The 27,053-nt window shown below is 42.0% G+C and overlaps 1 protein-coding gene across 12 annotated transcripts in view; it reads left to right on the top strand.

Moving 5' to 3' along the window:
• RALGAPA2 (Ral GTPase activating protein catalytic subunit alpha 2) overlaps nt 1-27,053 on the top strand; it is a 127,231-nt gene that overhangs the window by 59,048 nt on the left and 41,130 nt on the right. For 9 of the 12 annotated variants that reach the window (XR_008576521.1, XM_054821601.1, XM_054821600.1 and 6 more), the window contains 13 exons: nt 752-880; nt 2,137-2,195; nt 2,473-2,581; nt 3,149-3,259; nt 3,605-3,673; nt 3,843-3,980; nt 4,494-4,677; nt 5,404-6,175; nt 6,497-6,568; nt 7,564-7,687; nt 8,730-8,885; nt 16,354-16,512; nt 21,672-21,799. Coding sequence is in view for 11 of the 12 variants with exons in the window: in XM_054821601.1 (XP_054677576.1) it covers nt 752-880; nt 2,137-2,195; nt 2,473-2,581; nt 3,149-3,259; nt 3,605-3,673; nt 3,843-3,980; nt 4,494-4,677; nt 5,404-6,175; nt 6,497-6,568; nt 7,564-7,687; nt 8,730-8,885; nt 16,354-16,512; nt 21,672-21,799 (2,210 nt within the window). In the remaining variant the exon portion in view is untranslated. Of the gene's footprint in view, nt 1-751; nt 881-2,136; nt 2,196-2,472; nt 2,582-3,148; nt 3,260-3,604; nt 3,674-3,842; nt 3,981-4,493; nt 4,678-5,403; nt 6,176-6,496; nt 6,569-7,563; nt 7,767-8,729; nt 8,886-16,353; nt 16,513-21,671; nt 21,836-27,053 lie in introns of those variants that run through there. The other 3 variants (XM_054821607.1, XM_054821608.1, XM_054821610.1) reach the window with 3 other exon arrangements.

Consider the following 27,053-nt stretch of genomic DNA (forward strand, 5'->3'; position numbering starts at 1 on the left):
CAAAGAGCTTACAGTGATTCGTTGTCTGACATCTCTTTAAAATACTGATCAGCCTGATCATTGATCCAAAGCTTAAAGTGCTAACAAGAAATGAAAACTCAACTTTCCATGGAAAAAAAACCCCAAACCCAGCACCACCTTCCATTTCTCTTACAAGCGTGCATTGTATTTTCAAAATTACGCTAGATTATATAGCAGCAGTTAATGCATTTATAGCTCATGCCATGTTGCTTCTGATGGTTTTATTGAAGTAGGAATATCTCTATGCATTTTTATCATGTATACAGTCAGTTTGAGTGCGTTGTGCTGTCCTTTGTGTCACACAATCAGCTAATAGTGCTGGATTAGCGCTTAAAACTGTTGCTCAGCTTTTCTTTAGGTTGTTCTGTGTTTTTTATATACACCGGATCGCTGATAGTTGGATTGTGTAACGACAGAGGAGGTATTAAAAATGTAGAATACACTTAGGAGCAGGGCCAGGTCCCTGCTGGAGGAGAAGCTCAGCCTCAGAAAAAGGGCAGAGCAACACCGCAGCAAGAAGCACGGGCAGGTGAGTGTGTGTGAGTCGCGGCTTTAATGCTGCTGTCGCTGGAAAGGAGAAGCTACCAGGTCATGTTCCTCGGGACACTTTCAGTGCTGCATTGTGAATACAGCACGTCTGGTATGTGTGGTGATAGACACTAGCCTCATAGCTGATGCCGTTTTCATGGTTTTATGAAGAAAATGGGTTTGTTTACTTTTCCTTCGTTAGGCTCCCCGGTCAGAAGCTCACACCATCCTTGGTTCTCTTGTTTGCTTTCCAAACATCTACCAAGAAATCCCGTTCTTGCGGCCCGCTTCGGAAGCCGGTGATATCATTGCGGGAACAGTGGACGTGAAGGTATAGTCACATTTTATTAGTAAATCCTTATGTAACTGAACATATTTTTACTATATAGTTCATTTTTACTATGCACTTTTTGTTTAAAAAATAAACCCCTCCTTCTACTCAAAACCCCACAACTGCACACATTGTATGTACTTATTTGATAAGCATTGCTTTGCTTGACGTGCACCATAAAATTAACAAAGCTTAGATACTGCAAATTACATTTTATTTTCAAGGAGAGTGAACTGGCTATGATCAAATGCGGTGTTTTCCAGCCAGATGCCTGTCAGGTCAATTCATTAAGTGGTGGTGGTGGTATTATTTAAAGTGTCCGTTCATTGTATCTGTGTGTATTAGCTTGTTCCGTAAGAGACACGGAGCGTGCATAAGGGAAGATGGTTTTTGCCTTATTGGTACTATAGTAAAGTGTTAAGGAAATTCCACTGTTAGACAGAACCATCGACTTACGTGAATGTTTTTTCCCTGAGAATTAATTTCGGTGGGACACCCCAAGACATGAATTGTTTTGCTGGATGGAAAGCTTTGTAATTTAATGACCTTCACAGCAATACTCTCGGTGGGGAAAAATCACACATGCCATCCCGTAAAGACCCAACAGCGGTGACCTGGAGCATCGCTTGCAGGTGAAACCTGTCCAAATGGTTGCCCTCACACAAGCCTCTGTTGCTTCTCAATAAACTTGAGGCACAAAGCTGATCTGCTGCACAAAGTTAGGTAAAGCTGGGGAGGAATCTTCAAATTCCTCCTGCGGCCTGAGAAGGTAGAACTGGAGAGAATGCAGAACACTTAGCACGCTTGGCTCTTGTTCTTGCTTTCTTCATCAGGCCTCAGAGAGTCATTGCAGTTTTTAAAACAGTCTCAATTTTAAGTGTCTTTTCTGTACTAAAAAAATACACTAAACTTTTCAAAACATGGCTTAGAACTTAAACACTATAGTTGGTATTATCAAGTGATCACCACTCACCATTATTAAATACCCATCAGCTCTGAAAATGAATTGATTCCCACCTTGCTGCCTGTACGTGATTTTAAGTCGATTAGATTTATCCACAAAGGCCTGTATATTTGAGTTGTAATCAGGAAGTATTTCTCCCTTGACAAAATAAAATTGGCATGTAGGAAAAATGCTTTAAGAATAGACTGAGGATTAAAGTTATTTCACTTGTAACTATGTCAAAATTAAACAACTTTAAATAAAAGTGGATATATGAAAAAGATGCTTATTGTAATTTATTTTATTATTTTAGTGCTACCTCATAAATATTTTATTGAAGAACGCTACAGAGGAGCCAAATGAAGCTGCAAGGTAAAATGTTGAGTAAAAGAAGAAAGTAGGAAAGTCTTTCTCGCTACTGATTTTTTGGTGCTTGTACAGCTGAGTTGTTACTACTGCTGTCTGGATGAGTTATTCACTTCAGCCCTGTTGAGATGAGGTTCACTCCACGCCATGAAGGTGTTGACCTGTTGTGTGACCTGAGGGAGGGAAAAGAGAGATCGTGTCTTTCTTTTTTTTTTTTTTTTTCTTTTCTTTTCTCAACATTCTTCTAAGACTTCTGACAAAACCACTTTTTCTTTTGAAAAAGGTGCATTGCCATTTGTGGCCTTGGAGTCTGGATCTGTGAAGAACTAACGCAGTGCACAAACCATCCCCAAGTGAAGGAAGCGATCAATGTCATAGGTGTGACGCTGAAGGTATTACTACAACAGTCTCTGTAACCAATAAACATTGTGTAAAAAAGAGATTTTAATTTTTTTTAAATAGTTGCTGGTTTGTCTTTTCATCGCTGAAAGCACTGACAGGATGCTGCTTAGCCCACAGCTGCTCGGGACTCTGCACAGTGTTAGTGCACTGGCCATCTTCAAAAAGATGTCTCCTGGTTCTGAACCTTTGCATGTAATTAGTAGCTCATTACAGTCAGTGAGCATGGTTCAGATCCTTATGGCTCCTGTGAAGTTGCCGAGGAGTAATGCACAGTTCTTCAGTGTCGCCAAGGTAGTATCCTATAGAAAAGTGTAAAATACTTGCAAAAATAGCATGTGATTACGTACCTAACGAGCCTTTTCACAACTGACCAAATTAAGATTACATAGGTAGTGTCAAGCCTGCTGTTTCCTAATGCTGACAGTGTGATTTTGCAACATTAACGTTTCTTTTTCTTTGTGTAGATGCAAAATAATTTAAAATGTAGAAAAACTGAATGCATTATATTGTATCTGGATATTCTATTTGGCTGTTAATCATCTTCTCTTTTCTTCCAGTTTTCCAATAAACTAGTCGCTCAAGTAGCCTGCGATGTTCTTCAGCTGCTGGTTTCTTATTGGCAAAAGCTTCAGAAGTACGAAGCCTCTCTGTCCAGAAAAATTACTGAAGTATGTCAGTTTCTTTAAAATGTTTGTATGGAAATCATATGCAGAGTTGTCTTAATTTCTTAGTTGAGCTACTGTAACTGTGACTTTACGTTAACTTTTTCTTTTGTCTGCAATTATTGTTAGGAGATGTACTCGCGGTAGTCCTGGGACCAGTGTACTTCTCTCAGTTGTAGTGATTTATTTCCAAAATGCTCAGTAAAACTTTTTGTTTTGCTTGGATGTTGATTTACGAGGGCAGTTAGATGCTCCTAAGAGAATTTAACCTTTTTCAAATGAGGTTCATGCTCTGCCTCTATAACGAAAGAAGTTAAATGTCTTTCTGAAATTTTGTTTATTTTAATGTAGATCCTTGTGGCCACTATTGCATTTCTTTTGCCGAGTGCAGAATACTCCTCTGTGGAAGCAGATAAAAAGGTACGTCACTGAAAAGATCAGTCTTTCCGTTCTTTGTGCGATTCGAGATGATCATTAAATGAAGGTGTTCGGAACCAGAGTCGTATTTTAAATTTTCACACTCATACCTTTAAGTTTGGGTGAATTTAACGGAATATACCCAAATACTGTGTTACATGTTTCTGTTTAGTTTATAGTTTCACTGCTGCTTTGCTTGTTGGATTGGTGTATGGCACTGCCCATGAAAATGCTACTGGAGCCGGTGTCTGCTGGTCTTCTTGAAGATCAACATGCATCCAAAGCTCCGTTACTGGACTATATTTACAGAGTGAGTAGGAGGAATGAACATGACTTACTGTGTCTGGATGTTTAAAGAGGCCTTTCACGGATCCTGTTGGACACAGAAGCATTTTGAGCAAGCTGTCGAAAATCAAGAATTCTCGCAGTGTGGGCAGAAGTCGTACAGATGAGAAATTAAGAATGTAAAATGTTAAGGTGATAAGATCAGAGATGTAGAATAGACAGAGGATGGAGAAGAGAGAAAGGTAAATGGCTTAAAACGACGAGCCAGGGAAAATAATCTTTGCAGAAATATTTGAATTATTTGAAATGGGCTGTTAAAATACAAAACAAGTCCTGAAGTGAGCTGTTAAAGTACAAAGTGCTGACAAAGAGTGTTATTTTAAAACAGCTGTATTTAGACATAGATTTTTTTTTTTTAGCATGTCCTGACTTTCCCAATGTAAAAATGATGGTGGGTTGCTCCTCATTGAATGTGTTTAAGCGGGTACTGTAATGTACGCTTTATTACTTCTTCAGGGTCACGCCTGTCTCCTTGCAGGTTCTGCACTGCTGTGTGAATGGCTCCAGCACGTACACTCAGCAAAGCCATTACGTGCTGAGTCTGGCGGATCTCTCGTCCAGTGATTACGACCCATTTTTGCCCTTGGGGAATGTCAAGAGCTCTGAGCCAGCCCAGTGCCACTCCTCCACAGATTTGGGCAACCTGCTCACCGTTGCCGAGGGTAAGAGAGTTTGCAGAGCGTGGTGAGGACCAGCATCTCAACCTTCAGCATCTAAGAAATAAAGCTTTCCAGGATACATCTTGTCCTTGGAAATGTGCTTCTCCTAACTGCACGTAGCAGCTATTCCTTGAAAACTGGGCAGTGCTCGTTTTTAATGAATTTCAGTTGCCTCTGTAATAGGATGTTCAAGTTTGTTGCTGACATTGCTCTTTACGAAGATCACAGTGTAAAGAAAATAACACTAAGGCGCTGTATAGTGAGAAATTTGTACAGAGATAGGATAGCCTGAGAAGCTGACTTTGCCTTTGGTCCTACTTATAATGTAGTATATAGAATTAAATTCCACAAATAAGATAAGCCTCAAATCAAACTTTACAGAAGCATGCAGCTGCCCTTCTTGAATTTTTCAGTAGAAATGATTCCGTTGTCATAGATGTTTGCCTGTTCTGAGTGATTTGAGAAGAACATGTATGATTTGGACCAAATTCTGCAGCTGCGTAAATATGTCATTCCTGCTGATTCACAGTCTGCCTGTGTCTAAAGTGAAATAAAAATGTGTGACCAGTAGAATTTCTTGGAAAGTGATTGTTAACAGCTTCTTGAACAGGAAGGATTTGGAGGACAGTTAAGGCAAGCTTCTGAATTACGACAGAAATTTGCAGATGCTCTTTTTAATTACCTCTCGCTGCTCTTATTGATCTATTATTTTTTCATTGATCATTTCAGAAAAAAGGAGGAGGAACTTAGAATTGATACCTTTAACGGCGCGGATGGTTATGACTCACCTGGTGAATCACCTGAGCCACTACCCGCTCAGCGGAGGCCCTGCCATTCTCCACAGTCTCCTTAGTGAGAACCACGACAACTCCTATGTGGAGTCCTCTGAGCTGTCCTCGGAAGTCTTCCGGAGCCCCAACCTGCAGCTCTTTGTGTTTAATGACAGCACTCTTATATCTTACCTCCAAATCCCCGCAGAGAAGGCGACAGACACTGAACCAGCAGCAGCCCCCTCAGACGTCAGGGTAATTGTCAGAGATATCTCGGGCAAGTACTCTTGGGATGGCAGAATATTGTATGGACCTTTGGAGGGCTGCCTTCCGCAGCAGGGCGCAACAAGCGCGTTTGTGATCTCAGGCAACCCTGAGCACCACTGCATTTCCCAGAAAGACGTTTCTCAGGTGGAAGAAGGAGAAGACGCTCTCGACCAGTTGCTGGAGAAGATTGGTAACTCCAGTCCCGAATGCCTTTTACATCCCCAGCGAAAGCTGAACGAGCCATCGCCGCCACCCTTTGGTATGAGCTACGACCAGGAGAACGCGATCACAGAAGCCCTGATGAGGCAGAGCACCCAGGAAAGAGAGTATATATTTAAATACAGCTCGGACTTCAGTATGAAGGTGGCCCGTCAGGAGGAACCGCGTCCTGCTGAACCTCAAGCATCCTTTTACTTCTGTCGGCTGTTGCTGAATGACTTGGGAATGAACTCCTGGGATAGAAGGTAGGAAGAGAAGATTCAGAGCATGTTTCTGGTACTCTTACTCTTCTCACTTCAACCCCCAACCATGTACACACTCAAGAGAGCGAGAATTACGTAGCTGGGTGGTAGTCAGAGTATACTTTTGAACTTCTACATGTACCTGCTTCAGTCATTATTTTAAATAGACATCTGCAGATTGTTTATAATAATAATTTAAAATAAAAACCCCATATTTGAATCATGCTAATTTGCTTCTCTTCTCTTAGGTATTTGACTGAGAAAATGCTGTTTCCGTACTGTGTTGCATTTTCCTTCAAATCTTTTTTCTTTATATATTTATAGAAAAAGCTTTCATCTTCTTAAGAAAAATTCAAAATTACTGAGAGAACTGAAAAATCTGGATTCCCGCCAATGGTAGGTAATGTTTACTAAACAAACCATTGATAAGGTTAGTGTTTCCAAAGAAAGAATAAGTACATCACCAAAACCAAAATCCATTAAAATCGGATGTGCTAGCAATACAAATATTAGTATGAAACATGGACCGCGTGTTTCTAAAGAGTTCTGGAGCCTGAATGGACAAGGTATTTTCACTGGCACTATGTACGCTGAATTCAAAATCAGTAGCAAATAATAAGACGCAGCCAGCGCTCTCCTGTTTTCTGTAGCTGGGAGGGGAGGGCAGAAGTTCCAAAATTCTGTGTGACCTTGGCTCAGCTCACACAAAGGACTGTTCTCTGCAGGATGGTCCCTGCGTCGAGAGCAGTACTTTAAGGGGTAAACTGCACGCAACTGCTCTACAGCCAGGTAGCGGGAGAGTTCTGAGTATTATGGGGTTTTTATTACTTGACATATAGCTATTTGAAAAATGTCTGCAGCATTGCAGAGCTCTGATTTCCTTGCATCCCAACAGTCTTCATACCAAATCCACTCAGGTTGTTTTCACAGCAGCCAACTGTCGCTGTCAGCCTTGTAAAATTCAACCCAGGACCTGACAGTCAATAATGTTTTTTTCTCATCTATCACCACCTTGTAATTAAAATTCTGCAGGTCAAATCATGCTCTCATTAACACCTGTGCAGCCTGACCGTCTTTGGCAAGGTTGCACACATCTAAGCCATTAGCCCTGTAATTGAACTTGGCCATCAGTGCTTTTGCTGATGCAAGGGCAGAATAGGCTCTGCTCCACTCCCTGACCTGTGGTCTCTCTGCAATGTGGTCATGGGGAAAAAAATGGTGAAAATACGTTTCTGCAACTGAAATGGAGTGCTGTATTTGTGTGTATGAAAGAAATGGACATGTAGAGTTAAATGTGGTCACCCGTCCATGGTTTTGAGTGCAGGTGAGCTAAAAAATAATTTTGAGCTGAAACTTCTTTAACTTTCCTTTCTTTTTATATCTAATTACAGCCGCGAAACTCACAAGATTGCAGTGTTTTACATTGCAGAAGGGCAGGAGGACAAATGCTCGATTCTATCCAACGCAAGGGGAAGCCAGGCATATGAAGATTTTGTGGCTGGGCTGGGCTGGGAGGTAATAGTCATAAATGTAGGCAAGCCTAACACTCTTGATCTGAAGACCTACGAAAATCAATGTAAGCCAGTTAAAATAGGTAAATGGAAAACTGCTTATATCACTGCATATTTTTTAATTCTAAAAAGAAAAAAAAAAAAGATAAATTTTAATACCCACAATATTTAGCAGTACTTAAAAGATCACCTTTTTAGTAGAATTCTGTAAATCCATGTGCTGCTTCTGATGCATGGGTGGTGCTGCAGTGGGCATTTCTGTTTTCTGCATCATAAAGAGCTATACCATAATTTTACCTTAATTTTAGCTCCTTTCAGCTCTTCATGTGGTCAGACCGCTTACATAACCACAGAACTGCTTTACAAAGGACAAAAACGTTTAGATTTAGTTCGCTTTGTTGAAATGGTGTGTCAGTAACCGAAATGACATGAACATTTATGTTTTCAGGAAATACATAGTAGCTGCATCTCATGTTTAAAGATTTAAGTGACATAAGGTCTATGGGGAGGAGGTACCACCCTCAGTTAGACTGACGTCGGGAAAACAAGCAAGCTTTTGGACACAGGCTTTTCTTCAGAGAGGGGTCTCTTCTGAATAATCTTCTAGAATAATTTTCTTCTAAGATTTTTCTTTTTGTACAAGTCTTCGATTTCTTTTGCGGTTTTTCTGATTGTTTCCGTTTTCTCTGCTTTCTCTGCACTTTATAATTTATGCTTGGAGTGGGCTTGCTAAGCCGTGCATAGCCCTTAGAGCAGCTGCACGTGACAGAATGCTTTTGCTTCCTTGCTGCTGTTTGCTGGAAGGAAGGTAGGGTAGCCATACAGATAATGACTCAGTACCTACTTGTAGTAAATGGCAAGTACAGGAATGGGAAACAGACAGATCTAACACAAAGATCACCAGCCCGTAGGGGAAGACTTCTCTTTCTCTGGGGTGGCTGCAGAATTCTAGAGCAGTAAATTCACCAAGTCTTCCTATATAAATAGATACTGATTATTCATCAGTCTTGTCAAATTTCTTCTAATTATGACTTTCAATCAATCAGGTTGATCTTTCAACACACGGTGGGTTTATGGGTGGCCTGCAGCGCAACGGCAGCACAGGACAAACGGCACCCTATTATGCTACCTCTACCGTGGAAATAATTTTTCACGTGTCTACAAGAATGCCGTCAGATTCAGACGATTCACTGACCAAAAAGGTAAATAATTTGCTGTGTATTTCAAATTGTTGTCTGTAGTCTTCAAGTGCTTAAATTTCAGTTTAAACTGAAAACAGATTGTGCTAACTGGTCCTAGCAGGCCATCTTTGCTGTGCCACATGCTGCTCTGCAGCTAGATTATCTGAATTAAATGGCATCTAAATTCTGGATTCTGAAACACAATTAACATTTCCATGGTAGCCTCAAATACCACCATTAGTAATAATATTAGCAATAATTTCATTTGTATGTTGTCTGCCTGCCAAAACTGTTGTCGTTTGGTAGAACAAAACAACCAAATGCAACATAATAAAACCTTGGAGATGAATCATCCAGCGTGTAACAGAAAAGAAAAGAAACGAAAGAGAAGTGACAAGCATAGTACCAAAAGCAGCCAGCTGATATTTAAAGCCATTATCCAGTTATTCACAATTCTGACAAGCAGACTCTGCTTCAAAGATGGCCAGAACTCAGCCCAAAATTTTGTTGGTATCAGCACTTAATCTTTGTTTTTCCTAACAAGGAGTGATTTGAGATTATGGTGCTTGCCAACTGCTGCTTAGAGTCAAAGATGATTTTAGGTGCATACCAAATCTTTGCCTTTTTAATTAGGATTGGCAACTTGTCCTACATAGGTTGTTAATGTGCGTTAATAATGCTGCTACAGCCATCCAGTCTACCATGTGATACTATTGTGCTCTGAAAATTGTCTATAAATATGTCACTGGGTGATTGTATTTGTTGTCCAGTTAGTTTCAAAATAACACGTGCTTTTTCTCGAAATAAAAAGGTGGAGTTTCTGATTACCAGTCCTGAGAACTTGCCCAGCATCTAATAGTAAAGCTAGAGTCTTTCTTTTTCTATTGTGGTATCAGTCATTAAAAACAAAAAAGTCAACAAAATTTACATGTTTCTCTTTATATGCAACTCATGATCTTCGTATTAGTTTACGTGGCTATGGAAAAAAATGTAATCTGAGTACTTTAGGATAGAGAAGTAGGGCTGTGGTACACACTGAGAGGCCGTATAGTCTCCATCACTTTACCAAGGTAGGACTATCTGTATTTTTATTGTTCCTGGGCAGTATTTATCCAGCTGCTAGTTAAAAACTCCAGTGATGAATGCTTTACAGTTTCCCTAGGCAACGTATTCCTATACGTCCCCTTTTGTACCATGAGAAAATTTCTTGTAGCATCTACTTTGCTTCAGTTTAAGGCTATTTATTCTTACCCTATTTCACATGGATATGGAGAACAGATTATTTTGCAGCAGACTTATTCATGTTTGAGAACTGGTACCACGTTGTTCCCAGTCTTATTTTTCCTACACAAATTGTGGTCATTTAGTCTAATCTTCCCTTGTAAGTCATAGCTCCTGGATTTTATGGAAGCATGGCAAAGGCAGTGAAATATCGTTTAGCTGTTGAGTCATACATCACCTGGGAGAGGAGAGAGCACAGTCTGACAGAGCTACCACAAGGGGAAAAATGGGCTTTAATTGCAAACAGTCTATTTTACTAATTCTCCTAATTCCCACCCACGTTAGGGATTAACACAGACATTGACAGAGTCTGGTTATTCTATTGAATTGTCTTCCTTATGTTTGCTTTAAGAGAATTTCTTCTTTGTGAGAAACAAAAAGCAAAAGCATTTAGTAGTTGCCAGCCTCGGAGTCTTGGAGTGCTAGGAAACAAGGCCATCTCCAGTACATATTATCCACAGAAAATACCGTGAAGTAATTTCCTTAGGACTTTTAAAAAAAGCCCTTAAATCTGCTATAGGAGTGGAGCCCTGCAGGGATCAAACCATGTAGAGCTCTGAGCAACCTCACGGACCTCGGGAGCTGGTCCTGCTGTAAGTGGTGGGTTGGGCCAGATAACTTCCAGAAGTCTTGTGTAGCATATAATCTTCCTTAGCTCCGTGCTGCTGCACAGAACAGTTCCATTTAATTTGTCCCAGCTGTTTTGTAAGCAAGCATGTATTTCTGTGCAGATTAGCACAGACTTCTTAACAAATTTTACAAAAGTGCAGGTAAGAGTGGAGGCACGATGCATTTCAGAAGCACTGTGAAATTTCTGGAAGATTGATACTTCTCTAATTCTTTGAAAATGCTGATGGATGAACTAGCCAGCATTTGAAAGCAGCGTTTTGAGCACGAGTGTATATCTAAACCATTTCTAAAGACAATATTGAATGTCCTGCAAGAACATATATAATGTTCATATAATGCTGAACGTGTCCATTTCTTGGAATTTCCCTTGTGAACCTTGACTGTGGAGGCCATAGACTGAAACACATACAGGCAAGTACATCAATGCTTTAGCAACAAAATCCCTCAGTCCGCAGAAGTCCGGTGTGCATTTTGGCAGCCTTTGCGTGTGCAGACCACAACTGGCGAGTGTGCTTGAAAGGAAACACATGCCTGCCTGCGACATGCTCTTAAACGAGAGGAAAATGTATTTATTTCCCCCACCTGTCGATACTGCGCTTGTGAATTCTGCAATACCTGGTTAACAGAGTCGTGATCAAATGCAGCGTTGCTTCTGAGCTCGTGGCAACTCTCAAGATCATCACAAGCGTTTTAATGCTTCCGCTTGCTCACTGAACAGTTGGGGCATGCTGGGCTTAGGTCCTCAGGTTACTGGGGCTGTGTGTCCAGGTTAAAAGGATTACTTAGGTGTATTACTTCTGTCCGTTGATGCTGCTTCTTCATAGTAGTGTGTGAGAGGAAGGCAGATTAGGATGCTGTCATTCAGTACCTGCTCCAGTGTAATGTTCGCTGTGACAGAATTATATATGGTGATAGAGGACAATATTCCTGGGAGGACACAATTTTATCACAATGCCAATCAGGATGCAATGGGAACCACAACTTTTTTCCTTGCCTTCCCCCTGCTTCCATCAGATAGGGTTGCATAGATACTATCTGGGATCTAAGGTCCCCCTTATCTCTGAAATCTCTTTGTCGTTTCTGTGGTTTCTTCTCTGCTTATTTTGCCCGCAGACAGGCAGAAAGAATTCCATACCAATCAGTGTGCTTGGCTCGCGAGCTCCAGAGCTGAACAGAAGGTCTTACCACCTGCTGGCCAAGGAAGTAGTACAGCAGGCCATAAATTCTGTGGGCTGGGGAATTAAGCAGATGCAGTAATTTTACTTAAATATGTTATTATGGCTCTTTATTTTTACTGAACACAAGAGGATAAATTCATTTCTGGTATAAATTCAGAAGAATAAGCGCTCTTCCATTGAGGATGAACTTGGCCCCTTATTTTTGTGCAGTACATTTGTAATTTGCAGTTTGTACTCCTTTATTTGAAGTATATGCTGACATATTATATTGCTCATTCGGGGGGCAGGGAAGAAAGAAAAAAACCCTCTCCTACTAAGTCTTAGCTCTGAAAGAAATCCTTTCTAGTGGAATAATCAAAATTCAGGTGATATCTTTTGCTGCTGTAGGGTTCAGCATCATTGCTTCTAAACTTTTTTTTAATCTGGCTGTCTTGTGGCAAGAATGGAAATCAATCATAGTAACAGCATCTTACCTTCCCCTGTCTTGTTCTAGCTAAATTGTACCTAACGGTTTAAAAATGAGCTGCAAAATTTTTAAGTGATTTATTCCATCTTCTCCATTGTCATAGCAGAACTTTTTCAATTCAGAAATCTGGTTGCAACCCCATACTGAACTCTTGCTCCTTCGCTGCAGAAATTTGTTAGCTAGAGCTAGATTAGATTTTTAGCAGCTAATCTAACTGCTGTAGGGGTTTGCAAAGTGGGGACAGAGCCGCGCTATTGGATTTGTCCAATTCATTTGACTCCAGGACTATAATTGCACTTATGTCTTACAAGGCTTTTATAGCCTAGGGCTGGCGAGCAGCAGAAAAACAAATTGGCAGTGATACAGTAAGAGTGAAAGGGAATGAAAGGCACACATTATCAGTCTCCAGGCAGCACTGTTCTGGCAGGAAGTTTCTTGGTTAATTTACAAATAAAACTTAGATTTTAGGATGGGTACACTGTCAGCCAGACAATGGGGATGTCAGGCCCGACTGTTACTTAGCAAAAGTAGCAGCCATGCCTCCCCAAAAGCAGAAATTCTTCAGTCAAACAGACGACTCCTCTCTGGAGCCAGCTGGCTGTGTAATGCAATTAGCAGGGAAAGGAGGTCAGGCCATTAGGTGTGTACCGTGACCAGTGTCAGCGGCGGCGTGTTGCCTGGCAGGCAGCGCGCAGCCCTGCCGACGCGGGCAGCCTGGAAAGCCGTTTGCTCCAGCCAAGGGAGCGGCGCTGCTCGGCCAGCCTCCCCGCGCAGAGGCTGCTGCACGGCCTCCGGAGCTGCCGGCTGAGGAAACGCAGAGCAGATATGATTAACGACGGCGTGACGCACGTCAGAAGCTATACATTGACCCAGCTTCCAGGCGCTGGGTGCTCGGCGTAGCTGAGGCATCAAGCCGCGGCTGTGTCCAAGCGTGTGCAGCTGGCAATGTATATATTTTGTTCGTGCTAGCGAAACCGCTTCTGTGCGCAGGCTAAAAATTCACGCGCTGCCAGCTCGCTCGGGGAGGAGAAGCAATGGCGATTTCAAGAGCCGCCTTCCCTGCGCGTTTGTAGAGAGATCGTTCAAGTCAGCAGTAAACCTAAAAAAATCCAACTGCTTGTGGTTCAGCTGGTCTGTTGTTTGGATTTGCTGTTCAATATATATCTTATTTCCTGGCTGCTTTGGGATTTTTTTAATGTAGTTTTTTCTTTGCCCCCCCGCCCCACCCCTAAGCCTCATGGAGAGCACAGCGTGGGACGCTGGCTCCAAACGCATCGTCTGCGTTGCTTCGGACCTCTAACAAAACGTGCTTATGTCCTTCAGGGTGCCGAGTCGACCCCCCAGCTTACATTTTGAATGAGCAATGCAGGAAGATAGCAGCTGGTTTGTTGTCACTGACAAGATTATTCTAACAGTTTTTATCAATGAAATTATCTTTCAAGGACAAATATTTTTGATTAATACCAATTTTATATTTGTAATGTTATAGTTTTCTAATGCGATCATAAAAGATGGAAGACTTCAGAACAACTGAAGCTTTAAAATGAGTTGCTAGCATGCGATGAGGATTGTAGCAAAGGTATAATTTACTATCACACGGTGTTTGCAAGATTTTGAGCTCAGAGCCATCCCTGCCTGTCTCAAACAAGCACAGCAAGCCTCGGTTGATCTAACTTCTCCCCGTTTACTGGATTTTGTTCTCTTGGACATGATATAGATACAAAGTGTTTTGGGATTCTTTAGTATGAAAAGTATTTGATTACTATCAGAATAGTTCCTTGTGATTTAAAGAGGATCTCTTAAGCAATATTTGGATGTATTTTGATTACTGTTTTTACGGCGGTACATGCTATTTATCACTCCAGAAGCAATAGGAGCAAGGCAGTACAGAGCCCTTTCTTCACGGTTTGTTTTTGTAGAAAGAAGAGCTGCGTTCAGTTTGTGAACTGCTCTGTGCAACTGCACAGTTGCATCACCTTGCAGAATTCTGCTTCCATGTTTATTTGTTGGGCTTTTTGAAGCAGCGGTCGCTAAAAGCCGCTGTAGTGGGCTTTCTCTGCGCTGCGAAGCTAGTGTCAGCACCCACTCTACTGTCAGGATGCGTCGGGTTCAGCCTGATAAATTGTGGGCGCTGCTTACAAATACGTCGCCGTTGGGCTGCTCTGAATACAGCTGGTGTGAGCTGGGTCCTTCCTTCGCTCAGCTTTCACAGAAAATCACAGCTCCGCTTCGGCCGTGTGCGGAATGGCCTTGCCAAACGCTCCCATCCTCAGTATGAATAACCTGTTGTGCACAAAGTCTTGTGGCCAGGCGGATTTTTGGGTTTTTAAGACTAAACGGTACATCTTGCTTTTAATCACTTTTAGGGTGACCTAGCTGCATCTGTTCACAGAAAGTGAGATCAGGATTTTGTCGGACATGTAAATTACTGCTTAGTTTTGCATGTATCGGTCTGCACTGTGACATTATCCACATGAGTATTTTCTTGCATGCTGCTTTATTTTTTATTGAGCAATTAAGAAAATATAAGAGAATGCACAGAAGTCAGGATGACCATGAGAACAGTAATCTCGACTGATTTTTTTGTACATGTAAGAAGCTGTAGTAATAGTACTGTTAATGTTTCCGTGTTTTTATAAGACACAGATGGCTTATATTTTCTTCAAACATAACTAAAAATGTCTTTTATTCATAGATGTAAATAAAATAAAACTCTTTATCATCTGTTTCCTTGAAAACAAACTAAATCAAAGTGATTCTATGAGCGTAGTTTTATGTTACTCTGCTAGAGTATAAACTGTAAGCTAAGTTCACAGTCTTTGATTTTTTTATTCTTGTAATGTATCACGGTTTTGATGTTTCCTCCTACAGGCTAGGCTACAGTTTGGCACCCAGTGCTGTAGGAGTGAAATTCTGTCCTTTGAAAGGCGCTGCCTGGTCCTGCAGAAGGGCAATTCGGTGGTGCGATACAGGCCGATAGAAGGCGCGTGGAGCTTGCTGAGCTGTTACGTACCGGGGAAAATCACCACCTTCCCCTTCCCTTGCCCCTCCCCGCAGAGAGACAGTGAAGAAGGCAGAGCTACGTTTGGGCTGCTTTGTTAGGTCTATTGTGCACGTTGTTCCAGGGGCTAGCACCAAAGTGGGGGGGTGGGCTTTAAGTGGGACTTAAATTCTCGTTATGCTTTGGGCTGGCATTCTGCATGTGGATTAAATTTTAACTTTAAAGTCTACAGTTGAAACTATTGTGCACAGCTTGTACGTGATTGCCAAATACTTTTTGCCATCTGTTAGATCACCTCCAGTTCCTCCCATAACAAAGCAAATGCACGGGCTTTCAGATGCGTTTTGTGTATGTCATGTTTACATTTTATCCATATTTTATGCAACTCTGCTCCAAATAAACAAGTAACTCCCACAGGATTTCCTATTCTCCTCTAATTCACATTGCCCAAGATATTTTGCTTATGTTTTCAAGCAAAAGTCCTCTGCAGACAGAGTCAGCAAGGAGATTTGTAACACAATAAATTCAGTAACAGTGGTTCGTGACAAAGTTTCTTGACATCCTGAGTCAAGGCATTTCATATTTCTGTGACAGCTACTGTATTTTAGGTGGAACACGATGTTCTGTTGGTTAATGTTTTGTTCTAGTAATTCAGATTTCCATCTGAAATTGTTGTAGGTAATGTACATTTACATATTGTGCTAATGGCTAGTTTGATAATTACTTAATTAAGCCATCAGACAACAATGCGTTCTGAATGAAGCAAATTATTTAGCTGATCTTTTCATGAGCAACTGGAGAAAAACAATATTTTAACTTTTTCGGTAATGAAATATTTCTACTATTGAGCATTGTAATTCAATTTGTAAGCCATGACCCCTCATAAACTGTTGTTATCACTCTGATTAATAAAGAGCCAATTTGCTGTTGCAGCTTCGTCACTTGGGAAATGATGAGGTTCACATCGTCTGGTCTGAACACACCAGGAACTACCGCAGGGGCATTATACCAACAGATTTCGGAGATGTTTTAATTGTTATTTATCCAATGAAGAATCACATGTTTTTCATTGAGATAATGAAGAAACCGGAGGTATGTTTTGACTCCTTTACTGGATCTGTCGTATGTGTTACACAAGTGACCAACAGTTTTGTTGCTTAAACATAGCTCGGTGTTTTAGACTATGGGGTATTTTTTTTTCCCAGCAAATACTAAATATACTCTGTCCATCTCAGTTTACAAGCATGCTGAGCAATCAGCTTTTCTTTTAAAACCAGAATTATTAATAGCAATCGAAATGGCTACCAATTCATTTTATATTCATGCTCAGCGCTTAAAGAAATACTTCAAAATTCTCGACCCACAGGAGTTACTGTGCAAAGAACAATATTTAAAATCGTTGTGAATTTCCAATGTGAGGCAATAAAACCAAAATAATAAAGATTTAAGTTCCTCATGTGCTATTAATTCACCCCATACGGCTTGGTTACCGTTGTACATACGGTACCGTGCATAACCTCACGTGTTTTTGAGACCCTCGTCATAATCTGACTCAATGGGGTGATGCAGGCATTGGCTATCCTTACCTCAAACAAAGTACTTGAGGTTTGGTGTTTTCTGCTTAAATCATTGTTATGCAACCACGTTTTGGACATTTTTGGGGAAATAATGGATTTTTTTCTTTGGAAAATATCAAGAGGGTGTGTGTACATACATAAGTGCATATGTATAAAAAAGCTACTTTAATAAATGCTTGTCTGGTACATTATGGAGGCACAAATGTATATAAAATATACTTTATGAAAGTAATCAGTGTGATAATTACCATTTCCCTTATATAAGGGACAATATTTGTCCAAGAAAATAACCGGGTGTGGAAAAACGCACGCATCAGATGACATATTTACCAGCTGTATACGATACGTTTGCAGTCGTGAAGGACAGAGCTGTTATGTATTAAAGAACCAGTGGTTTGCCAGCAGAAATTTCAAACCTGAAATGTTTTTATAAATCGAAATAGTGGGCTTTTTTCCTGCACTTGATTTTGAGGTCTGTATAATTTACTTCTTGGGAATTTTAGCTATCGGTGTTCCATCAGCAAAATCAGAATTTAGCGTTATGAACATGCCTGAAAATTCTGTGAGCCAATGGAGAAAAGCTATGTCATCTTACATATTAGTCAAAAATACCCAACGGGCAGAAAGAATAATAGCTAACTGGAAATTTAGTGTTATCCCTACATTTAAAGTACAAACCATTACAATGTAATAAAATTAATCCAGACATTTCCAGGGCAAGTGTGGCTGACCTTTTGTTCACCAGCTACTGACCCCAGGGTGAATGAAAGAGGCTTGCAGAGAGAAATGTCTGTTGTTTGGCTTCAGTCCCTGGTATTTAAATTGCATTCCCTAATCAAATGAAAAGGCTGTCCTCTCTATCAGGTTACAGAATCCATGGCAACATTTGGCCTTTTATATACATAATGTTAGCCTTTTTGTTTGCATCCAAGTAGAGACACCTGGAGCAATGTTAACATTAACCGATTTAGCATTAATAGCTTCATTATATAAGAATTTCTGATCAGATAGCTGTTACTTTTGTTATATTGCTTCAGCTTGTATTGTTTTCATTTTTTATCTCCCTGCTTGGCAACCGGGCAATGATTTGCAAATTTTTTTTGTCTTGATTAATTAAGCAATATAATTATCAGGAACCGTGATGCAGTCTTTGCTCGACAAAGCTTCTGAGAGAAGACAATAGTAAGTCTGTTAGTGTGAATGCATTCCACGCGTCACAGATGCATGAGGATATTCTGAACAATGAGACGAAAAGCTGCCTGCAAAAGAGGACAAAGAATGCCAGGCAGACTCTACACACTGCACATACCGCCAGGGACATACTGCGGGTTCCCTGGGACACAGATGCCTCGTTAGATTGCAGCTAGTCATCAGAGATTAATTCTCAGCCATTTGGTACAATAATTTACCCATTCCCCACTCTTTTAACTAGTGCTGCTTGCTATAGAGGGGAAGTCTTTGTGCTCAAAAGGTTTATTTGACCTTGCCTACTTTTACTGCGTGCAACAGAAATAATGATTTTTTTCTCGGAAATTGTAATGAAGCAGGTGTTTGCAATGGGCTGAATATTAATTTTTGTTTCATGGATAACTTGCATTGACATTTGGAGTACTCAAGGAAGGGGATATTTCCCTTTACTCTTTTTTTTTTTTTAAATTGATTCCTGTCAAAGCATAATGTATTTTTTTGTAACCATTCAAAACACACTTTTCCTTACCCACTCAAATGGGTATTTAATACCAACTTACAGCAAAGTACTGAGCAGGGAGCGTGTCCCTCTGCATTCAGTTGGTGTGCACCCCCCCCTCGTTAAGGCAGAGCCCCCTGTACAGATGGAAGCTGACGATATGCGAGTCCCATTGACTTCAATGACCCTCGGCGTGGCCGGTAGATCTGCTCGGGAATTAATAATTCTGAGCTTTGTGTCCAGGCAGGCGTATGGTCCGGTCGTGCGCTCCTCGTATCGCCGTGGGCTCTGCGGAGCCCGAGCCTGCCGGGGAGCAGCGATGCCCGCTGGCTCTGCGGCAGGGCAGTGACGCCTGCGCGCGTCCCCAGAGGGTGAGCCCCGCGCGCCCAAAAGCTGTGAGCCCGCTGGGGAAATACTGCTCTTGCCTCTGCTCCCATGTGGGCTGTGCTCGCTTTTCTTTGGTAATGTAAAATGCGTCGCTCCCGTGCAGAGCCACTTCCAGCCTTTGCGTTGTTTCCTTCTTCCATCTGCCAGCCTGTGCCAGCTTTGGGTCGTGAAAAATGAGTAGTTTTTGACAAACCACGTGCCTGGGACGCTGTTCTTCAAATAATCTGTTTGATGATTTGAAACGTGCTTGAAAAAGCGTGCTGCCCAGTTTCATGAAAGTCACTCCAGAGAGCACCCGCTGCGCTCTTACCGCTACGCTGCAGGGAGAGAGTTGAGGGGTGCTAAGGAACGCTCTCAGATTTCAGGGCTCACCTTGAATTAGCCTACTCTTCTGTTTAAAAGGAGTTTTACAGTAAAGTATGATTTATTGGAGTTTGACTGTTAAACTTTCAGAGAAAACAGTTATTAAACTTTTTGGTTTAAAATGTCAGATTGGAGAGATTTGATAAATTTGCTGGAGAGTGCCCTCTGAAAGATTTTTTTTTTGTTTTGTTTTTAACTGTGAGTATATGTATATATGTGTGTGTACATATATACACCACACTCCCTCGACTCCAGGTGGTTTTAAAACAGCGAAACCAAGTCCTGTAAGCAAACATTGCTTGTCAGAACGCCTGGCAGCCAATTTCCCTGTACAGTAGCATATGCGAGTGCTCATCTGGCTTCAAATATCTGGTATGTGTATGTTGGTATGATTTTAATACTAGTAGGTACTTAACCTCCTTATTTGTACTTACATAAAAATGTAGTTTTAAATTTTTTTCTCTCCTTTTGTCAATACTTGTAAACAGACTATGTGTTTAAAAACTTCAGTGAGAAATGTTACTGTTTATAGAGGAAAAACGTGATGCTCTAGAACATTATGACTTTGGTGGCATAGATTTTCTTCCTGTCACCTTTCTTTCCAACTGCCTAGACAGTAATGCTAGCATTAAAAAAAAAAAAAAAAAGGGAAAAAAAGGGAAAAAACCCACTATGGAAACATTTTACACTAATCTATTTTTTGGGGGGTGAGTAATTATTTAAGTAAAGGAATGACAAAATAACTGTGTGAAAAGACAGCTGTCATTTGCAGATGTTATATTAAAACCAAATTTCTTCTGTAATTCATTGCCACTTCTAATTAGAGGAATTCCCTAGATGCAGGGGATTTATATTATTCCCTTTGTCCATTTATTGAATGACTGTCACAGTCACCCACAAGCAGTTGCAGAAGAATAATAGAGGGTATTTATTTATGTGATAAGCCTCTGTACAGATGGAAAAAATCCATAGCTTAAATATTGATAATTGCTGCTAGCTTCTGTTTAGGGTTTTGGGTTTTTTTTCATTTTGAGTTTGTGAAAGGGAAGTGAGTTGGACTACTTGTAAATACTAAAATTTATTATATATTTAAACATTCACATTTTCTGGGTTTGACATGGCAAAGTCAGTTATGCGTATGCAATTCTGGGTGTTTTTCACTTTTATAAAGTGTCTCTCTTACCTGGTATAGCCTTCATCTGAAGAGCCGTATGTCACCCAGTGACGTTATTTGGTGGTCTCCGCTGGAACGGCATTTTGCACCGTGACGTGCTGTGCTGGGCCAGACCTGCGCGTGCCTGTCCCGGCGTGTTTACGGGGCTGCCTCTGAGAGGTGGTAGCTTTGTGCTGTCTCCTCTGCTTTCCGCAGACCTCGGTATCTCGGATCAGCTCCTTTTTTTTTTTTTTTTTTTTTCCTTCAGTGAAGTCCATGGAAGGAGTTCTTAGAGGATTATCTAACACAAATACTTCTTTGCAAAAATTCCTGCTGATGTCCGATACAGCCGGTGAACCAGGGTCTCCTGTTGGGATGCAAGATGGAAAACTGCTCTTAATAGCTACTCAGAAAGGGATATCGATTTCAAATTCGTAGACAAATTTTGTTCATATGCATAACAAGCTCATGGTTACCCAGTGGAATAGTCTGTGAAATGTGCATGTACATGTAAAGTATACTGATGGCAGTTATGGAAGATTTAAAAACTTAAAATAAAAAATGGGGAATTAATATCGCACTGGAGCTTTGGTGTGGCAAGCAATGTGGTCATACCGTTTTATGGCAAAATAATGGTCTTCTGCAGTGGGCTGGTGCTTGTTGCTCCAGCCGTCAGTAACGTGATGCGAGGTGCAGCGTGTTGTGCCAGCGAGGGTACCACCTCGCCGAGCCTGCTGACCTGGCTGGCTGCGGCCCGGCGGCTACCGCCCGCGGAGGTGGCCTGTTTCTGCCTGCTGCTGCCGTGCTCGGAGGCGTCTCTTTGTCTCTGAGAGGAGACCTGGAGCAGGCGAGCGCTTGTAACATAACCGAGTAACCTCCCTCGCTGGAGCAGGGTGGTGTGAAACCGGCCTCCTCTTGCCTCCCTGGCACCTCGAGCAGCAGATGCCTTGCCCTGAAAATCCCCTGGGAGTCGGGCGTGCTGTTTCTGCGTGTGATTTCGGAAGTTGCTCCCTTGCTCTACACTAACCTTTCGGCTTCCGTTGGCTCGGCTTTACATGCATTGTTTTTATTTTGGGGTCCACAGGTGCCATTTTTCGGTCCTCTCTTCGACGGAGCAATCGTGACTGCGAAGCTGCTGCCAAGCCTCATATGTGCCACGTGCATCAATGCCAGCAGAGCCGTCAAGTCGCTCATCCCGCTCTACCAGAGCTTGTATCCTTTCCTTCTGCTGGGGCAGGGCCCCCCTAGGTAGGGTTCTTACTTCTGAGCGTTCTTCTGCGGAGAGGTAAGCTCCATTTGATTTTATTGGAAGAGGTCAAAGCTTTCCTCAGGTCAAGCTCAATGTTTACGGTCGTTCGCACCCAGTTGCCATCCAGTGTTTTAAAAACAAGATCGTAACGTCACAGGTGTTCTCACCAGCAGCTTCAGTCGCGCTGGTGGTGAGCTTGGACTTGACGCTGACGCTTTGAACTGTAAGTAGCGATAATACTCAGTTCTCTTTCACGCAGTTTTCTGCAGCGTGTATTAGGGTAATACACAGAGCTTGGTTGTATTCTTATCTTATGCAAAGTAGTAGTCCAATTGACTTTACTTGTCTCATCACATTAATAAAGCAGATGGGATTTGGCCTCACATACGGATGTTTCCATTCCTGAATTTCGGTTTTATTCCAGCCACATCTGCTGCATTCGGGCATTTTCAGAACATCTTTTCTAACAGTTACTGGTATGCTTCTCTGTTACCGATTCTCTAGCATAGGCTTTTATTCCTGTGATATACGGACTAACAGCGTTACTACTGGTTCTCACTTATTCTAGGACTTTCTCATAATGCCATAATTACGCTAGAAACATTTTATAGCTTGTTTTGATAATCTTATCACTTATCTCAGGACCAACACTCACTGCACTTTGTTTTCTTTGGGGAGCTTTTGATTTGAGTATTTTTCTAACCATATGACTTTGAGAAAGAGTTTGGAAATGAAATGTTTTCATCTTTGAAAGAATGTTGGATAGTTAGAGATACACATTTTTAAAACACAACATATTCTCCAAATACGGGGTTGTCTTTTTAAAGGTTAAGTTTTATCCAGTATACTTTGCAAAAGTCATCAGAAAAGTAGCATTGTGGTTAAATAAATTTGTATTTTGTTCACTTCATTGTGTACTCATTTGAAAACAAAGACAGTTGGTGGTTGTTGCATAAGCGGTTGAATGCAACGCATTGGCTGCAAAACCACGTACCTTGCAGCTGATGCGAAACTGGCCAAGTCTTCCACTTTTTGACGGGAGAAATCTAGCTAATTACTATAATCCTTCTATGCAGAACTTAGCTTCATCCTTCCACTTCTGTAGTGGATGTATGATCACGAAACAGCAGTGTAGCAAAATTAACGTAAATAACAGCGGTTACAAGAACGAATTGATCCTGTTGTCTCTTGCCGCTGTCCCAGCGCCTCACTCCGGGTCGGAGTGCCCTGGTTCAGATCCCGCTCGTCTTCTGCCTTTCAGCATTCTGCGAGCGAGCGGCTCAGCAGCCTGCTGCGCTCCTGCCTTCCGACGGGGTCTGAGTCCCTCCCTGTCCCCGGGGAAACGCGAGCAGCGCAAATATGATAGCACATGCTGCTTCTCAGCATATGTTTGAGGTCTAGCTGAAACAGCATCTGTCCCCGGGTTCTTTTCTTCCTTTTTTGTGCCTGGTTTTGCACCAACGATATCTGTAGTGAATAACTGCCACTTGCCTGCTTGATAAATGAAAGTGGATTGCGAAACTTCTGAAACTGGACAAAGATAATGTGGTGGGAAGATCCCATCGGGATGACACTGGAGCGGGAGAGAAAGCTATCCATAACTTTTACTGTAGGTAATGAAACGCTTTTAGATATACTGAAATTCTTCATGAGCCAGAAATAGGAAGGTAGATGTATGGGTGTGTAAAGGTGGCGTTTGAACCTGTCGATGCAGCAGCGCTGCTGTGTAGCTCCCAGAGGGTGCACGCGCTCTGGGATTCCCTGTGCTGGCTGCTACGAGGAGAGCAGGAGGGAAGCAGACCCAGCAATTTAAACACTAAATGAAAGAGTTTAGTAGCTTCGTCAGGCTGGAGGTGAAACCAACGCAAAGGTGAAATAACTCAAAATGTCAGTAGAAGGGAGAAAAAAAAAGCAACAATCCTGGAGAAGTAAGGGAAGAACATGTTAGACGTGACCTTGCCGTTCGAGTGCGTGCAGGAAAGCTCGTGTAAGGCGGAGTGAGGAGCGATCTGCCACTCGTTTGTCACACGGATCGTGTTAAAAGTCGGCATCCATCGTAGGGGTTAGTGGCTAAAAGTGTTCCCGGTTCAAATGTGGTCAGAAGCTGGTGGGACGCCTGGCCTGGTGTAACGGTGCGGTGGCCGCAGGGCCCTGCGTCGTGCTGCACTGGTGTTGGAGCAGGGCGTGAAGCACCCGCTGGCACCCCGCTCCCGCCGGAGCAGAGCCCTTGGCCCGGCTCCTGCCCCGCGAGGGGGTCGTGGCGGCTGCGGGAAGCCGTGCCTGCGCCGGGTCGCGTGCCGCGGAGCTGCGGCTGCGTCTTGCCGGTAGTGACAGCTGAAGTCACTTGTTGGAAAGTCCGCAAACTCCGGTTACAGCTGCACTTGTCAGGGGCTTTCAGGGAAGTGTAATCAGCCACAGAGATTAATTTGCATCTCAATTAGGAAAGAGTCAGGAGGAAGCATAGGGTCTGTTGCTGGAAGGTTGGGGAAGAAATCTCATCAGGCACAAAAGGCTCCCAAGTCTCGGTGCTCCAGCGAGTGGAGGACAATGTCGGAGTCCGGTTTCCATGGGGACCAGGACCGCAGAGCCGCGGGAGAATCTCGCTGTGCGCTGTAATCGCTTGGTCATGATGACACAAATTCCGCTGTTGTACCCAAATACGTTTTTCTGTTGGAAATCTCTTTGAAAATGAGGAAGGTAACTATGGCAGACCACATCGGATTTTTAAAAAAAAAAAAATCTATTTCTATGTTTATGTAACTGTTTCTGTTTTAAGGAACTCATTAGGGTGAGAGAACTATTCATTAAAAAATAATAAACAATATTTCAACTTTAGTTCAAAGCCATTCTGGCTACAAGTTCTTTGAATACATCAAATGGCAGGCGATGGCATTACACAGGAGCAAACCCAGGGTGGTTACCACATAGCTCGTGGAATGGTTGAAGCTCACTTGTCTCTGTAGCTGCTGCGATGCTTACATGGTTGTGGGTGATTATACGCTAGTATATGTTCAAAATAACCCTTTTTTCCCGGAGTGCGTTCACTCTTGGTGCAGTGAAGCATTGAGACAGCGGCTGCAGACCGTACTAATTGGTGCTCTCACCATCCTTACTACACATCCTTACCTACTTAACTAACTGTTGAGTGCGAGCTAATGTGTTTCAGCAGCCTCACCAGTCTGCTTTTTCAGGGAATAATTTTTATTTTAAATATACCTGTGTATTTTATGGAAATCATAAACAATAAGGTGGCTTAAATTATCCAAGAATGAGGAATAATAATATTTAAATTTACTAAAATTGTTGTATAAAAATGTATATACTTATGCAAGTTTTTGAGAGCATTAAAGCCACCTTTTTATGTGCTGGGGAAAAGAAGGAACAACTGATCTCACAGACAAATAATTATGTATCAAAACTTAACTTCCTCTTAACTAAGCCCAGTTAAAGCAGAGGTTGCTCATTGTCGGTATTTAAGAGTAATGTGAGTCCACAAGCAGGATGCCACAGGAGTTGAGAGCAGGGCTGAAAGCAGCACGGTCGTAATTTGGTGCTTTGGCAGTCGTAATTGGGCTGATGTCTGTCAGCCACTGGTTTTGCCGTCAAACTGTCCATTTCGGGTGGCTGTGCGCGTGTCCTTGGAGATGTAACCCTAACGAATCTCTGATAAACGCTGTGCTGCCTCTGCCTTTGCCATTAACATAAACAGAATTATGTAAGGGCTGACTTAAACATTCTGTCTGGTAAGAAGAAAAAAATTAACCACCGCTGCAGGTCGTGGTATTGTTTCCAAAGTCGTTTATGTTATTTGTTGTTCGTTCCAGGAGAAAACCTGAAGGTGAAAGAGTTTTAAATTCTTCTTAAGTTTATTGTGGATGTTCATTGTACTTTGCTGCAACATACCACACCTGGGCGTTAGAACAAACGAAAAAGAGCACGGTGAGGATTCCTACGCTTTACATAATATCTGAGCACTGGATGTCACCATTTCCCTGCTTACGATCTGCAATCCGTTGTGGGCCAGAAGAAAACATAGCCCTTACTTTGGAGAAGTAATTTGATACACGAATAACTCCTATTAAAGTTTTATCCGCTGTAATGAATATGGTATGCCTACTTAACTATACCAAGCGAGTAGTTAGGGTAAAATCAAAAGACCATCTAGACACGTAACAACAACAACAACAAAGATACCTATAACTTTAATTCATTATAGTGCATCCAGATATTAACACTATAATTAATCTACTGTATTATTAGTATCTACTATTATCATCTACTATTATTAGTATCTACGTATTATTAGTACCTACTATTATATTAGCATGCCATGTCTGGAATCACAAAGGTTAAGCAGAGAACATCAACTTTGAATTCTGAATGAATTCCTTTTGTTGGTTTAAGCCAATTTCCGATGAACTTAATGTAGAGCGACTGATCTGCTTACCTGCTTTAGCAGGGATTAAAAAAGAAAGATATTTGCTCTGATGGACTTAATTGTGTGAGTGGCCGAATGAATATATTTTGTAGGTGCGCGCAATGTCAGATGCCTGAAAACACACTTTGCATACCTTTCAAAATGTGCTTTGTTGAGCTGGCGTTTAGAGCTCTGCTTTGGTTATAAAGGAGCATTTGATCGTACTGTGAAAATAAAATAGAAAGCCTGATACTCTCTTTAGAGAAGGGTTTGCAATTTGTTCCCTTTATTTCATCCAAAGAAGTTATGCCCTCAAGCTATGGAGATGCTGTTAGAAATTACTATGAAATTCGAACGCATGTGTCACAGGAGCTGTGACAATTTATATGACATGGCATCTGACAGTTTTCTGCCGAAGTGATCGGTTCTGGCTCGCAGGAGTGCCTGTCTGTACTCAGTGCTCTGCCGCTTTGTCTGCGGAGAGCAGCAGGTTTAACTTGTCCTTCGCTTTTCTGGCGGTTGCTGTGACCAGCCCTGGCGCGAGGGTTTTGGTTTCGGACAGAAGTATTCGGTCCCGTCGCAGCAGTCTCTGAGGGATGCTGATGAACGCGGTGGTGTAAAGCAGCGCTGACCTTCATTCTGCGGCGCAGCTCCCCGCTGGAGCGGATCGATGGCCAGGCTGTCTGTCTCTGCGGCCGCCTTCCCTCCTCGCAGCGAGAACCTTCTCCAGGCAGCGATCGATGCCTCTAATCTGCTCCAGCCTGTAATAAGTCATGCGAGGCAAAGCTTTTAGGTGGCAT

Source organism: Grus americana, chromosome 3 (genome assembly GCF_028858705.1).
Source record: "Grus americana isolate bGruAme1 chromosome 3, bGruAme1.mat, whole genome shotgun sequence".
Taxonomy (NCBI): Eukaryota; Metazoa; Chordata; class Aves; order Gruiformes; family Gruidae; genus Grus; species Grus americana.